This window comes from Stomoxys calcitrans, chromosome 2 (assembly GCF_963082655.1).
Source record: "Stomoxys calcitrans chromosome 2, idStoCalc2.1, whole genome shotgun sequence".
Taxonomy (NCBI): Eukaryota; Metazoa; Arthropoda; class Insecta; order Diptera; family Muscidae; genus Stomoxys; species Stomoxys calcitrans.
In genome coordinates this window covers 16,529,093-16,546,080 of record NC_081553.1, presented here as the reverse complement: position 1 = coordinate 16,546,080, position 16,988 = coordinate 16,529,093, and the positions used below count along the sequence as shown (strand labels likewise).

Below are 16,988 nucleotides of genomic sequence, written 5' to 3'. Positions count from 1 at the left end.
TAGGGTTAGGGTTAGGGTTAGGGTTAGGGTTAGGGTTAGGGTTAGGGTTAGGGTTAGGGTTAGGGTTAGGGTTAGGGTTAGGGTTAGGGTTAGGGTTAGGGTTAGGGTTAGGGTTAGGGTTAGGGTTAGGGTTAGGGTTAGGGTTAGGGTTAGGGTTAGGGTTAGGGTTAGGGTTAGGGTTAGGGTTAGGGTTAGGGTTAGGGTTAGGGTTAGGGTTAGGGTTAGGGTTAGGGTTAGGGTTAGGGTTAGGGTTAGGGTTAGGGTTAGGGTTAGGGTTAGGGTTAGGGTTAGGGTTAGGGTTAGGGTTAGGGTTAGGGTTAGGGTTAGGGTTAGGGTTAGGGTTAGGGTTAGGGTTAGGGTTAGGGTTAGGGTTAGGGTTAGGGTTAGGGTTAGGGTTAGGGTTAGGGTTAGGGTTAGGGTTAGGGTTAGGGTTAGGGTTAGGGTTAGGGTTAGGGTTAGGGTTAGGGTTAGGGTTAGGGTTAGGGTTAGGGTTAGGGTTAGGGTTAGGGTTAGGGTTAGGGTTAGGGTTAGGGTTAGGGTTAGGGTTAGGGTTAGGGTTAGGGTTAGGGTTAGGGTTAGGGTTAGGGTTAGGGTTAGGGTTAGGGTTAGGGTTAGGGTTAGGGTTAGGGTTAGGGTTAGGGTTAGGGTTAGTGTTAGTGTTAGGGTTAGGGTTAGGGTTAGGGTTAGGGTTAGGGTTAGGGTTAGGGTTAGGGTTAGGGTTAGGGTTAGTGTTAGTGTTAGGGTTAGGGTTAGGGTTTGGGTTTGGGTTTGGGTTAGGGTTAGGGTTAGGGTTAGGGTTAGGGTTAGGGTTAGGGTTAGTGTTAGGGTTAGGGTTAGAGTTAGGGTTAGGGTTAGGGATAGTGATAGAGATAGTGATAGTGATAGTGATAGAGATTGGAATTGGTTTCAAACTAATAGTTCTACGTGTTACAAACGTTCGCCCAGAAAAAAGTTGATGCCAAACATGCTCATTTCAAAACCATACGGTATTGATAGTAAAGCAACACCGTATGGTACAAAAACATTACCGGATGGTATGCATGAACCATGAAATGATTAGTACAGTTTGGTACTAGCCTTATTACCGAACTGGTATTGGTTTAAGTACAAATCTGTTATTGATTTTAGCACCAGACCGTTATTGGTTTTAGTACCAAACCATTATTGATTATTCCACCACCTAATGAACCAAAAAAATATATAAAAAAAATAATTTTATTCCTATTATTTATGTTAATAATTACAAAAAGTCATGACTAACCTCAATTCTCTGTATTCATCAATTGATTCCATATCCATCGATTTCCAGAAATGGTTTTCATACAAATACACCAACACAGCATCGTTTTCCAAACAATGGACTATCATGTTTTTGATGTAGAATGCCCTTAGAATTTTGTACAATTACGATTTTCCCCGCTTTTGAGAATTTGAACAGGTTTTTACGAGCTCAAATTGTATTAAAACATTTTATATTTCTTTAAAAGATATTGTATAATGGCGACAATATTTTAAGTACAAAGCTCAATAACACTTCTGGTGCGATGACAAGAATATAAATGTGACGACGTCAATTCTTAATAGTCTACTTTGTCTGGTATTGAATTGATACCAATTGGTATTAAAAATCTTTTCCGATGACGCGAACAAAATAATACCATGCATCGTGGGCAAAGTACCATCATTTTTCTATCAGTGTAATGATGATCATAATATAACTCCCCATTCAATGATGGAAAATATAAAAAAAAAATTTAAAGATGTTTTTTGCACTAAACTTTTAAATTTGGATAAATATTTTTTCAGCACAGATGAATAAAGCTAAAGTTATATTTAGTATAAAAATGTGTCATTTATTATTTCATTGCGCATTTCATCTTCTAAAAATTGACAAACTAATCGCTGGATATTGCTTTATATTACCCATATTGAAACTAAGATTTTGCACAAAACATGTTAGTAACAAGTTTTAGCTCCATTGTAAAAATTCAATGATTACAACCGACATAAGGACAGAGAGAAAGCTTTCATTATTTTGTTGTTCTGCTTTGAATTTGAACAATTAATCCCTTTGGAAAATTCAACCCTTCAATACTCGATCTAATGATATAGCAAATTTCAAAGATTTTAATTGTTGTACGATATATACTTTGATCTTTATAATCATAGCTTAAATAAACCCTTGACCTACACGTTATTCAAACCACTTGTGAAAATACTTATTGGCATAAGAGTAAGGTTCCCTCTTACTAATTACCTTTCTTCTCTAGGCGCTTGAAGAAAATTCTTAGAATTCGAATGTTTCAATATTGATAAGGCTTTTCAATTTTATTACGCAAATGGTTTCAAATTCCGAACTTACAGATAAACGATATCATTTTCGTTTGTGACAGCTTTCTACAGCTGTAGAACAACTCAGGCGGCTATTACGTGCTGCCGCACTCTGTTCGAATTTAGAGTGATTTCGATTAAGCTATCTAGACATTTCATCAATGATAAATTGCTAGGTGGTAGATGGAATAGTAGGCCATTCAGCCGAGTGCAGAGTCATTACAGCGATTAAAATCTGTTAATGCATATTTGAATGATTTTCATGCTATAATTTGGACAGCTATGTACTTATAAATGCGGAAAGGTATTTCATTAGGCTTTTTTAGTTGCAGAAATACATTTTGTAGTATGGTTGTGATAAAACTCAAAAAAGTCACACTTAATGTATTTTTGTTTGTTTTTTTGTAATTCCATGTTTTAGATATTTTTTACTATTTGTATGTAATTATCTATGACTTGATTTCTTACAATTACACCTGTGTTAACGTTGAAATTTTCAAATGACGATTTGAATGACTGAGTGTAACGTTTTTTACTCATGGTTCACAGGTAATTTGGTTTATTCGAAACATAGGAGACTATTACCCCCATTGTTTGCCAACTGAGTTTTGCTTTTTTGTTGTGTATTCCAACTTAGTTTTGTGTTGAAATTACTGCCAATCTGTAATCATTAAATAAAGTTGCAGTTTTTTCATGCAGCGCAATTGCCATAAACTTAAATTGACTGGCATAACATCGTATGATGCATTATTGAGTTTCTTTTTTTTTCTTGAAAATAAAAACTTTCTAACAAAGTAAAAAACCAAAAAAAAGTCATCATAAAGGAAAGAAGAGAAAAAAATAATTATTTTCCATGCTTTTTCTTTAAGTTGTTAAACATAATCAGTTAAAAATTTTGTAGATGCTTCCTGGATAAATAAGATGGAAAATCTCCTTTGTGAAAATAATTTGCATTTTGATCTTCCCTAAAAGATTTTTGTCTTCAATAATTAAACGCAAATGAAGGATTATGTTACCAATGAAGACAAAAATTTCTTTTTACCAAGTAAAAAAATCTTTGACAAAACGAAATGTTTTCTAATAATGTTAAAAGACGAGGCTGTTACTGAAAGGAAATAAGAAAGAGGTCAGTATAGCTATTGGTATCATGACGGACTACGAGCTCACTTATGTAAAATCGGAGCGGCAAGTGATAGCATGTGTAGGGCATGCGGGGAAGATGATGAGACGTTGTAGCATTTCCTATATCATTGCTCGGCTTTCGCGTCTAAAAGATACCGGCACTTAAGTGGGGACAATATACCAGACTCGAACCAACTAAAGGGAGTGGCATGGAAAACAATTAACGATTTTGGAAGTAGCACGAAATTCCTAGCTTAAAATTTTTTGTTCGAGGTTACTTTTTTATACCCTCCACCATAGGATTGGGATATACTAATTTCGTCATTATGTTTGTAATACCTCTTTGGTCTTGATTTCTTGAGCCTCTAGAGGGCGCAATTATCGTCCAATTTGACTGAAATTTTGCACGCGGTGTTTTGGTATAGCTTTCTACAAATGCGCTAAGTATGGTTCAAATCGGTCTATAAGCTGATATAGCTGTCAAATAAACCGATGTTGAGTCTTGACTTATTGAGCCTATAGAAGGAGCAATTCTCATCCGATTTGGCTGAAATTTTGCATGAGGTGTTTTGTTATGACCAATAACTGTGCTAAGTATGGCGCAAATCGATACATAACCTGATATAGCTGCCATATAAACCGATCTGGGATCTTGACTTCTTGCCCTCTAGAGGGCGCAATTTTCATCCGTTTTGGCAGAAATTTTGTACAACGGCTTCTCTTATGACCTTCAACATACGTGTCTAATATGGTCTGAATCGAACTGTAGCTTGTATACAGCTGCCCATAAAAACCTATCCCCCGATTTTGCTTCTTGAATCCCTACAAGGCGCAATTCTTATCCGAATGAACTGAAATATTACACAATGACTTCTACAATGTTCAGCATTCATTTATGGTCCGAATCCGACTATAACTTGATATAGCTCCAATAGCATAACAGTTCTTATTCAATATTCTTTGTTTGCCTAAAAAGAGATGCTGCGCATAGAACTCGACAAATGCGATCCATTGAGGATATATAAGATCCGGCCCGGGCGAACTTAGCACGCTCCTACTTGTTAACAAACCGATTACTGGCTTAAGTGTATGTCAATAGAGGCATGGGACAGATTAATATCTGCACCCTGTTTTCAACTAAACCTAACCACCTATGATGCTGAATGCCAGGGTTTGAATCCTGGCCGACCATCAGAAGAAAAATTTTTTCAGCAGTGGTTTTGCTCTCCTAATGCTTGCAAACATTTGTCAGGGAACTATGCCATTTAAAAACTTTTCTCGCAAGAGGTGTCGCACTGCGGCAAGCTGTTTGGGCTTGGCTATAAAAAGGAGTCCCCTTATCATTGAGCTTAAAACTTGAATCGGACTACACTCCTTGATATGTGAGAAGTTAGCCACTGTTCCTTAGTGGAATGTTCATGGGCAAAATTTTTAGGTTTGTTGTATTTCAAATCTTTTCAGTATATAATTTGTTTTTTTAATTGTTTACTTTCCATAACTAACTTCTTATTCGATTTACTTTTTTTCATTTTAGATATTCCGATGGCACTGTCAAATTGCGTAACCCCAATATTGAACTCATGGATCAGGATATTTTGTATCATTTGGCTTTGGGCAGTGAATCGCATGATCTCAATGAAATGTTCGGTGATGTTAAGGTAATTGTCAAATTATATTTTTCCATTTATTTTAAAGACATTATTTTGTTTTGTTTGAAACTTTTTGGTTTTGTTTGTTGGATTCCCAAAATTGCGTGTTAAGTTGTTTTGTTGTCCATCTAAGAATCGGGCTACATTTTTTTTGAAATTTTTATGTTGGCACTTAAATCATTTTAATGACTTCGTATGATAAGAAAAAGGTCAGTGTTTTGTTTGACAACAATTTTTGCGCATTATTCGTCACCTAGAAACAGATTAAAAATCAAAAATTTTAAGCGCATATCGTCAATGGCATACTTGAGTGTCATCATACGTCATTTCTTTGTAGGTAAGGTCATAGCAGCTTTCGGCAATCATACTCACTTAAATCAATTGTATAGATCAATGATACCACGGGAGCAAGATATGGCATGAATCTAAGCATGTAACATGCCCCTCATTCTTGGTCTAAATGGCAACTTTTTCGCTCAAAACTCGCTGTCTTTCGCTTGGTCATTAGAATCGCTATCGGGGACAGTTACTCAACGAGTGAGAATGACGTCGGTGTATTGAATATGTCAAACGATACATTTGTGTCGAACAGGGCCCCAGCGTGGGCCCTTTTCGTGTCTCCTATAAGTTTGGAAAGAGTCGAAATAGTGGACAGTGTCTGCCGGCTTAGGAGCGTTAAGTTGCCGGGGAATGGGTGGTATGCCCGGACAGATGTTTCTAATTATTTGGAAGATCATGTCGAATCGATTCTCACCCGGTGTGCCGAAGAATGTTATTTCCCTCGTTCGTGGAAATTTGTTCGAATGGTGGTCTTTCTGAAATCGACTTATCGATGAAGGAAAATCAGTATCCTTTCGTACTTGCAAAAGTACCGGAGAGGAGTTTTCTCGAGTGCAACGAAATTTCTGCCAAATCGGATGATAATTGCGACATCTAGAGGCTCAAGAAGTCGAGATCCCAGATCGGTTTATATGGCAGCTATACCAGATTATAAACCGATTTGAATCATACTTTGCACAGTTATTGGAAGTCATAACAAAACACCTCATGCAAAATTTCAGCCAAATCGGATAAGAATTGCGCCCTCTAGAGGCTCAAGAAGTCAAGACCCAAGAACGGTTTATACAGGGTGGCTGATGAATATTGCTACAATGATGAATATTGCTACATTTTTTTTTCGGTGTATGGAATACATTTTTCTTTTATTCATGTTAAATTAAATTATTAAATTAATTATTAAATTATTATTAATTAAATTAATTAATTAATTAATTAAATTAATTATTAAATTATTATTATTAAATAGAAAAAAGGTTATTACATTTTTTTTTGGTAGCGGCTTTCATCAGCCACCCTGTATGACAGCTATATCAAAACGTAGACCGATTTGAACCATACTTAGCGCAGTTGTTGGAAGTGATGCCAAAACACCGATTCCAAACACTGCGTTCAGCCAAATCTGATGAGAATTGCGCCCTCTAGAGGCTCAAGAAGTCAAGACCCAAGATCGTTTTATATGGCAGCTATATCAAAACATGGACGGATTTGGCCCATCTACATTCCCAACCGACCTACACTAATAAGAAGTATTTGTGCAAAATTTCAATCGGCTAGCTTTACACCTTCGAAAGAGAGCGTGCTTTCGACAGACAGACGGACGGACATGGCTAGATCGACTTAAAATGACGTAGCGATCAAGAATATATATATTTTATTGGGTCTCAGACGCATATTTCAAGGTGTTACAAACAGAATGACGAAATTAGTACACCCCCATCCTATGGTGGAGGGTATAAAAATTTTCGGAAACTTTCTCTCCGACGTAGTTAGAAAGAGCTGGCATGCTTGATGCAAACAAAACGGTTTGCAAGGATATTGAGCAAGGCTGTCCTAAGGGGGTCCTTCGGTGGTCCATGTATATAAAATTTCAGAATGGTGGCACTGTTATAGAGATTGACAAGACGAGTTATCGGCGCCTTTAAAACCAATGGCTGAGCCATTGAAGATCAGTGTATATGCGGATGACCTGTTCATCCTAGTTGAATGATTTTCCATACTTGAAAACTCGAAGTCAGCTCGCCAGGGTATTGTGTGCGAATGGAGCGAGGCCAGTCTGGGGTTCATACTACCTGGACATGGCAAATTTAATGTATTTTTGAATCGGAGGAACCTAATACACATAGAGACCACCGTGACGCCTCGGCACTGGTAGCTATGAAAAACACACAGGCTGGAGCTACGAGGTCTGATCTGAAAACCAGTTCATTGCTGACACGAGAAGCTTAGCTGCAATCTACCGGTCGCGTCCACAAGTTGCGGATAGTGGAATGCTCCATACGAAGTATCTGAAACGGCTGCCGCGAACAATCAGCACTATAGAACGGAGACTCTCAGTGAGAGACCGGGCATCATCGGCTCTTGCATAAATGCTGAGTGCTTCCGATGCTCGATATGACAAGACGAGTTATTGGCGCCTTTAAATAACCAATGGTTATCCTGTTCCCGCGGTGATTGAACCTTTGGATCGGAATGAGCTTGCTGACCTACAAAAGCTTGACGAGGATCACCACCACCCACATACAAATTTTGCTACAGCAAAACCAACACTACCGCGTGCGCGGAGTAACCATATCCATATATGCTGTTAAAGGTCTGACTTCAAACCTTGGTGAGAATATCCGAAATAAATTTCAGCGTTGGTTATGCTCTCAGCCCTGTAAAACTTCTCTACTGAGTGGTGTCGCCCTCCATCACGCCATTACCAAATTATCTCATATAGCGGTGACATGGAGGCCACGGTTGCGCAGAGATTGCATGTCCACCTATGACGCTGAACGCCTAGGTTCGAATCCTGGCGAAAACATCAAAAACAAGTAAAAAGGCGTTAAGTTCGGCCGGGCCGAACTTTGGATACCCACCACCTCGGGAATATACGTAAACCACCTTTCATCAAAATCCGGTGAAAATTGTATACCTGAATTTCGGCGACATCGGATAATAAATGCACCTTTTATTGGCGTAAAACCTTAAAAAGAGAGATCGGTCTATATGACAGCTATATCCAAATCTTAACCGATCTGTGCCACATAGAAGAAAGATGTCGAAGGGCCTAAGGCAACTCACTGTTCCAAATTTCGGCGACATCGGACAATAAATGAGCATTTTATGGGCCCAAAACCTGAAATCGAGAGATCGGTCTATATGGCAGCTATATCCAAAATTGGTCCGATCTGCACCAAATTGATGAGGGATATCAAAGGGCCTAACACAATTTACTGTCCCAAATTTCAGCAAAATCGGATAGTAAACGTGGCTTTCATGGGCCTAAGACCCTAAATCTGAGGATCGGTCTATATGACAGCTATATCCAAATCTGAACCGATCAGAGCCAAATTGACGAAGGGTGTCGAAGGGACTAACACAACTCACTGTCCCAAATTTCAGCAAAATCGGATAATAAATGTGGCTTTTATGGGCCTATGACCTTAAATCCGAGGATCGGTCTATACGGCAGCTATATCCAAATCTAGACCGATCTGGCCCAAATTGGCGAATAATGTCAAAGGGCCTAACACAACTCCCTGTCCCAAATTTCAGCAAAATCGGATAATAAATGTGGCTTTTATGGGCCTAAGACCCTAAATCGTAGGATCGGTCTATATGGCAGCTATATCCAAATCTGAACCGATCAGAGCCAAATTGACGAAGAGTGTCGAAGGGCCTAACGCAACTCACTGTCCCAAATTTCAGCAAAATCGGATAATAAATGTGGCTTTTATGGGCCTATGACCTTAAATCCGAGAATCGGTCTATATGGCAGCTATATCCAAATCTGAACCGATCTGAACCAAATTGACGAAGGATATTGAGGGACCTAACACAACTCACTGTCCCAAATTTCAGCAAAATCGAATAATAATTGAGGCTTTTATGGGCCTTAGACCCTAAATCGGAGGATCGGTCTATATGGCAGCTATATCCAAATCTGAACCGATCTGGGCCAAATTAACAGAGGAAGTCGAAAGGTCTAACACAACTCACTGTCCCAAATTTCAGCAAAATCGAATAATAAATGAGGCTTTTATGGGCCTTAGACCCGAAATCGGAGGATCGGTCTATATGGCAGCTATATCCAAATCTGAACCGATCTGGGCCAAATTAACAGAGGAAGTCGAAAGGCCTAACACAACTCACTGTCCCAAATTTCAGCAAAATCGGATAATAAATGTGGCTTTTATGGGCTTAAGACCCTAAATCGGAGGATCGGTCTATATGGGGGCTATATCAAGATATAGTCCGATATAGCCCATCTTCGAACTTAACCTGCTTATGGACAAAAAAAGAATCTGTGCAAAATTTCAGCTCAATATCTCTATTTTTGAAGACTGTAGCGTGATTTCAACAGACAGACGGACAGACGGACAGACGGACGGACATGTCTAGATCGTCTTAGATTTTCACGCTGATCAAGAATATATATACTTTATAGGGTCGGAAATGGATATTTCTATGTGTTGCAAACGGAATGACAAAATGAATATACCCCCATCCTTCGGTGGTGGGTATAAAAATGTCAACGGCGGTTATCCCATCCTTATGCTGGCGACATTTGTGAGATGGTATGCCAGGTATAAACTTCTACCCAAAGACAGGAGAAGATGGTCAGAGTGGGGTTAAGAGGCAAGATGGGACTCAGCGGATGGTTGCCTGTACCGCTAAGGAGCTCTGGCCTGTCTTCGACTGGAGGAGGACGAAGGAGTTACTGGGGATCGATAAAAGGTCGCTGAGCACATTGGTATGCGTCATAACTGGACACTGTGCATGGGGGCGCGCATGGCAATACCGCACAATGACTTCAGCAGGAGTTGAATTGATGAAGAGGAGGAGGAGACTATCGAGCACTTGCTCTGTGCTGATCTGCAGGGATGCAGACTTTCTTTTCTGGGGAGGCGGTTCTTCTGCAATCTGGGTGATCTTGCTGATATACCTATGGCATGTCTCCTACGAGGGATAGACGTTATCTTTCTTTTCTGGGGAGGCGGTTCTTCTGCAATCTGGGTGATCTTGCTGATATACCTTATACGTTATACGTTATATACGTTATCAACCCTCCCCCCACCTATTCTCCATTTATTCTGTCTTTTTTATTCGTGTATAACCTCTGGATATGTTCCGAGGTTCTACATCTTTCTCTTCTCTTTCTTTCTAGTATGAACACATTTCGAACCGAACACTGATTTTGGTAATAAAATTCAATGATTTGCAAGCGTTGCTCGTTAGTAAGTCTATTCATGATGAAATGTCAAAGCATACTGAGCATCTTTCTCTTTGACACCATGTCTGAAATCCCACGTGATCTGTCAAATACTAATGCATGAAAATCCTAACCTCAAAAAAATCACCCTTTATTTCAAAGACAAAAATCTTTCAAAGAAGATCAAAGTGTATGTGAATGTTAAAAATTTTACTTTGAGATAAGGGTATGTTTGTTTTGTAGTTAATGATACAGAAAAGCGACTTAAATTTAAAGATAGCATATACTAGAAATCATTATCAAAATACTTCGATCAAGGAAAAAATCTATAACATTGAGTAAACTTTGTTTTGAGTGTATGAAAAAAATAAAAAATAAAAACTCTTGAGAGTTCTTTGCTGCGCTATTCTTGGAATAGAAAGCATTGAACGAAATTGTCTATGCACGGACAATATCCTGAGCTCGACAAATGCGATCCATGGTGGAGGGTATATAAGATTCGGCCCGACCGAACTTAGCACGCTTTTACTTGTTATTAATGAAATCGACTGCAGTAGTAGGTGGGAACAGTAGGAACACGCTCTTAGCTATTAAACAAGACGCAATTGTTATCACAATTTCAAAAATATTAACTTAGCTGTACTTTTGTTCAACAAAGGCAACAATTTAATTGAAATTCAAACATTTCAGCTGCATAAATTCCCCATCTAATTTTTATGACAAAAAATCAAGTGTTTTAAACACTTTCAACTTTTTTTAACTGTTTCAACCATTAATTACTTCTAATATCCGCAAATAACAGAGTATGTTCTAAAATGGGTTCACCTTACCATAGAAAGTATAACGCATAAAAACAGTAATTAAACATTTGCAATATTTAAATAACGCTCACTAATTAAGGAATCAACAAACGGGCTGCAAAGTAAAAGAAATCAAAAAGTAATGGACGCTAATCAAAACGCCGACAATGACTAACACACACGACCATTGCGAAAACCTGAATATGACAAAAATCTCAATAATCTTAAAGTGCAATATTCATAATAAATTATGATAATTATATGCTTCTTTCAAATTGAAGACAAAAAAAAAATGCTAAACACAAAACCAACTGACTTCGAGTTTTGCTTCTTTTTCAAAAAATCACCACACCATTTTTTTTGGCGGCTCTGCTTTGGGGGTCCGAAACACAAAACGAAAAACTCTACTAAACTGGACCTATATAACCTTGATATTGATATCAGTTGGACGGATGCCAGTCAAGCTGAAGTTGAATTTCTTGCTCGGTAACGTAAAAGCTGCCATAAAATTTAATTTCTTCAAATTTTAATCGCAAGAGCCAAAATTGAGAGAAAAATATGCGCATTCATAACGAACTGGACCGAGCCAAAACTCATCTCAGTCACAAATAAATTAAAAGATAAGAAATTTTCTAAAATCGCAAACCTAATTTAAAAAAAATACGATTTATTTAATGCGTTGTAGGAGCTTTTGTTAGATTTTCAATTAATTAAGCACTAAGCTTTAGATTTGTGAATCTTTTGTAATGGACGTAGTCTATTTATGGCAACAAGAAAACAATTGCAAATAGTTACATGACATTTACATTGTCATTTGTTACATGGTATTGTAGTTTATTGCCATTTATGATGCTACTACCCACTTATGAAACTGATAGCATTGACCACACGGCAGTGCTTCTTGATTGTGCATTTTCTTTTCAAGTGATCACCATAAATGGTGAACTTGACTTAGAATTGTTATGATCTATTAAAATTAATTGACATAATGCAATTATTATCAATGGGAGAGAGAGAGAGAGAAAAAAACAAGTATAGGCGTACTAAGTTCAGCCGGCCCGAATCTTGGGTAGCCACCACCATGGATTCCGCAAAAAATGTACCCTTATTAAGTTTGAATTTGAATTATTTTGGTCTCCAATAGTCATATCGAGATATCGGTACTTAGGGGGGCTTATATCACCATATTGACCGATTGGGCCAAATTTCACCCAAATCAGGTGAAAATTTAGGGCTAATGAAGTCAAATCCAGGGATCGGTTTATATAGGGGCTATATCTTCTTATAAACCGATAGGGATCATACTTGGCATGTATGTTGAAAGTCATAAGACAAGTCTTTGTTCCAAATTTCAGCCAAATCGGATGAAAATGGATGCTTCTAAGGGCCCAAGAAGTCATATCCGGGGATCGGTTTATATGGGGGCTATATCTGTTTATAGACCGATTGGGATCATACTTGGCATGGATATTGGAAGTCATAACTCAACTCTTTGTTCCAAATTTCAGCCAAATCGGACGAAAATTGAAGTTTCTAAGGGCTCAAGAAGTCAAATCGGGGGATCGGTTTGTATGGGGGCTATATCTTTTTATAGACCGATTCGGATCATACTTGTTACAGATGTTAGACGTCATAACTCAACTCTTTGTTTCAAATTTTAGCCAAATCGAATGAAAATTAAGGCTTCTAGGGGCTCAAGAAGTCAAATCGGGGGATTGGTTTATATGGGGGCTATATCTGTTTATAGACCGATTCGGATCATACTTGCTATAGATGTTGGAAGTCATAACTCAAGTCTTTGTTCCAAATTTCAGCCAAATCGGATGAAAATTAAGACTTCTAGGGGCTCAAGAAGTCAAATCGGGGGATCGGTTTATATGGTGGCTATATCTGTTTATAGACCGATTCGGATCATATTCTTCATGGATATTATAAGGCATAACTCAAGTCTTTGTTCCAAATTTCAGCCAAATCGAATGAAAATTGAGGCTCCCAGAGGCTTAAGAAATCAACTCAGGGGATCGGTTTATATGGGGGCTATATCTTTTTATAAATCGATAAGGATCATACTTCGTATAGATGTTTTAAGTGATAGGTTAAGTCTTTGTTCCAAATTTCAGCCAAATCCAATGAAAATTGAGCCAAAATTCAGCCAAATCGAATGAAAATTGAGGCTTCTAGGGGCTCAAGAATCAAATCCGCGGATCGGTTAATATGTGGGCTATATCTGTTTATAGACCGATTCGGATTATACTCTGCATGGATATTATAAGGCATAACTCAAGACTTTGTTTCAAATTTCAGCCAAATCGAATGAAAATTGAGGCTTCTAAGGGTTCAAGAAATCAAATCCGGGGATCGGATAATATGGGGGCTATATCTGTTTATGGGCCGGTTCGGATCATACACGGCATTAATATTTTAAGGCATGACTCAAGTCTTTGTTTCAAATTTCAGCCAAATCGGATGAAAATTGAGGCTTTCAAGCGCTCAAGAAATCATATCTGTAGATCGGTTTGTATGGGGGCTATATCTGTTTGTAGACCGATTCAAATCATACTTGTTATAGATGTTAGAAGTCATAACTCAAGTCTTTGTTCCAAATTTCAGCCAAATCGGATGAAAATTGAGAATTCTTAGGTCTCAAGAAGTCAGATCCGGGTATCGGTTTGTATGCCCGCGATATCAGTTTATAGACCGATTCGGATATATTATAAGGCATAACTCAATTCTTTGTCCCAAATTTTAGCCAAATCGACTGAAAATTGAGGCTTTCAAGGGCTTAAGAAGTCAAATGGGGGGATCGGAAATCAGGGGATCGATTTATATAGAAGCAATATCAATGCACAGATTGAACAAAACCAAATTTAATAAAGTCGGTTGGAAGTAATGAGAGAAATCATTGTACAAAATGTTATCCCAATTAAATGAAAATTGCGCCCTCTATAGGAGAAATGTATCTTATAGGATACTGTCAGGATCGGATGGCTTATTTTTGTTACATTTTGCAAAAAATCAGTCAAAAAATTAAATATCGATAGTGCCATCGATACTTTGCCAGCTCTACACCGTAGCGCAGAGGTTTGCAGCTCCGCCTATAACGGTGAACGTCTTGGTTCGAATCCTGACGAGAACACCAGAAAAAAAATTCAGCGGTGGTATCTCCTCCTAACAACAACAACAACGACACTGCTACAACAACATTTAGCTTAAACTTGAATACCACTGCACTCATTGATATGTGAGAAGTTTGCCCCTATTCCTTAATGTTCATGGGCAAATTTGCATTTTACGTAAAGAAAGTAACATTTTGTACCTTTTAGTGCCCAAATGTACATACCCAAAGAACTGTCAAAGTGTACCTGCATCACAAATTTCAGAACTTTCGCTCATTAAGCAAGAAAATACCATTTCGTACGTTTAAGTACCGAAATGTACGAATTTCAACACAAAAAAATCTTCTAGACTCCTTATATACTGTCAAAGAGTACCTGCATCCCTAAGACTAGAGTTGTATAGAATCAATTAGAGTACTAAAGGACGTTTTTGTTCCACTACTGGTAGGGCTTTTACAACATATAGGCGTTGCGGGACTAAAAGTACGTTTTCTCGCGTTTCGTAAACTTTTTTCTTCTAATATTCTCTCTATTCCCGTTTTTACGCAACAGCATGCTTAAGTCCGAATTTTGAAGTTCTAGCTTTAACCGTTCGCCCTGTTCCAAGTTCACTTATTTCGTTTTGGTACCTAATTGTACTAATGTTCAAAAACTCATTTAGTCGCTAATTTAGGTTGCTATAGTGTACCTAAGTGTCAAAACTCAGAGCTTTAGATCCACCCGCAATGAAAGTACTACAAAATGGTACTTAACGTAGTATTTCTCAAAATTCCGGTAAGACATTGGAATTTTTTTTCCAAACTTTCGCACCAAACTCAATAATTAGAGCTTTAGCCGTTTGTGCTGGGCTACGATCAGTCAGTCAATCAGTCAGTCACGTGTCCCTTTTATATATGTAGAAACAATTCGAACAGAATATCTTTTAAAATCACGTTTTCATTGCAAATTAAATCATTTTGATTTAAATAAATCCAAAAACCAATCCACATCACTTACACTGCGTTCAAGGCAACATGCGTATATATGTATCTACGTGCATATCACAGACATGTTAAGGGTACTTCCCATGGCACATCATGATGCGTGGTCATTGTAATAGTGTTGGTGAAAATAAGGGTATATCCGTCACATGTACACATAACCATCAGTCATGGCTGAAAAATCGAAATCATTTGATTTTTTCAATGATTGGCGTGTATTGATTTCAGTTTACACAGAAATGTGTAATCTTTACTTAACACGTCTTATTTAAAATAAAGTTCTAAAAAAAGAGAAAATTATTTTCTTTAAATTTTTTTAATTATTTTCTTTCATTCTCTCTCTCTTTCATATTCTCATTGCAGTTCGTTTGCATGGGCGGGACACCAAAGCGTATGGAGAACTTTGCACATTTCATCATGAATGAAATCGGCTACAAATTACCTGCAGGCACGATGTTGCAGGACATCAGCGCCTACTCGTATCGGTACTCGATGTACAAAGTTGGACCAGTGCTTTGTGTCAGTCACGGCATGGGAACGCCCTCTGTTAGCATTTTGATGCATGAAATGATCAAACTGATGTATCATGCCAAGTGCCAAGACCCGGTCTTCATACGTATTGGCACTTGTGGTGGCATTGGTGTAGAGGGTGGTACTGTCATCATCACCGAGGATGCATTGGATGGTCAATTAAGGAATTCGCATGAGTTTGTAAGTATGAGGAGGCGGCAATTCGCCAAAAACATTTATGAAGTTTAATTACCATATTTGTTTTTATTATTAATTACAGACTATTTTGGGTGAAACCATACATCGCCCTGCTAAATTAGATAAGAAATTGGCTCGTGAACTTAAGGCTTTGGCCAGTCCAGATGATCCTTATGACACCATTATTGGCAAAACATTGTGTACCAATGATTTCTATGAAGGTTTGCCAAAACTATTTTCCTTTCATTAAATGGTAACAATTAATTATTTTTAAATTTTGTTTTGTTATTCTAGGTCAAGGTCGTTTGGATGGTGCTTTCTGTGATTTTAGCGAAAGTGATAAAATGGCTTATTTGGAGAAATTATCGGCAAATGGTGTTGTCAACATTGAAATGGAAAGCACCATATTTGCTGCTCTCACATATCATGCTGGTATTAAAGCTGCCGTTGTATGTGTAGCTTTGCTCAATCGTCTAAATGGTGATCAGGTAAGAAGAGGGTGCTGAAAAGCAATTGGAGTTATTTTCTAAATGCTCATAAATACAATGGGGATAAAGTGGTAACAGATATACAGCACTTATTTTATTAGTTAATATAACAAAATAATAATATTGTAATGAAAACCCTTGCTGATAGTCTATATTTTGTAGGAGTTTTTGGTTAATAGCATTTAGAATGTTGTTTTCTAGTATAGATCGTAAGTAGAAACTATAGTTGTTATTTTGTACCCTTTAATAAAATTTAAAATATTATTGTCCCCTTAGATTGAACATAACCAAAAGTAGAACTTAGCTTCATACAGTTTGGTCTTAAATATTACCTGCTTAGATAATCCAAACTTTGAGTTTAGGATCATTAAAGATTGGCATTAGCAATTAAACAAAACTTTAGTGTGCATCTTAGCACCTTCATATATTTTCGGTTTTTAAGTCGTCTTTTTTTATACCCTATTTTTAATTTTTTCTCTTATGGAGAGAGGCGAAAATCTTGAGAGGCAACCTTGGCGTAGATGATCAAAACGTATCCTC

General features: G+C 37.8%; 1 protein-coding gene across 3 annotated transcripts in view; it reads left to right on the top strand.

Annotated features, from left to right (window-relative positions):
• LOC106081852 (uridine phosphorylase 1) overlaps positions 1-16,988 on the top strand; it is a 113,281-nt gene that overhangs the window by 92,097 nt on the left and 4,196 nt on the right. For all 3 annotated transcript variants that reach the window (XM_059364145.1, XM_013244076.2, XM_013244078.2), the window contains 4 exons: positions 4,988-5,111; positions 15,616-15,963; positions 16,043-16,181; positions 16,255-16,448. In XM_059364145.1, coding sequence (XP_059220128.1) covers positions 4,988-5,111; positions 15,616-15,963; positions 16,043-16,181; positions 16,255-16,448 — 805 coding nt within the window. The remainder of the gene's footprint in view (positions 1-4,987; positions 5,112-15,615; positions 15,964-16,042; positions 16,182-16,254; positions 16,449-16,988) is intronic.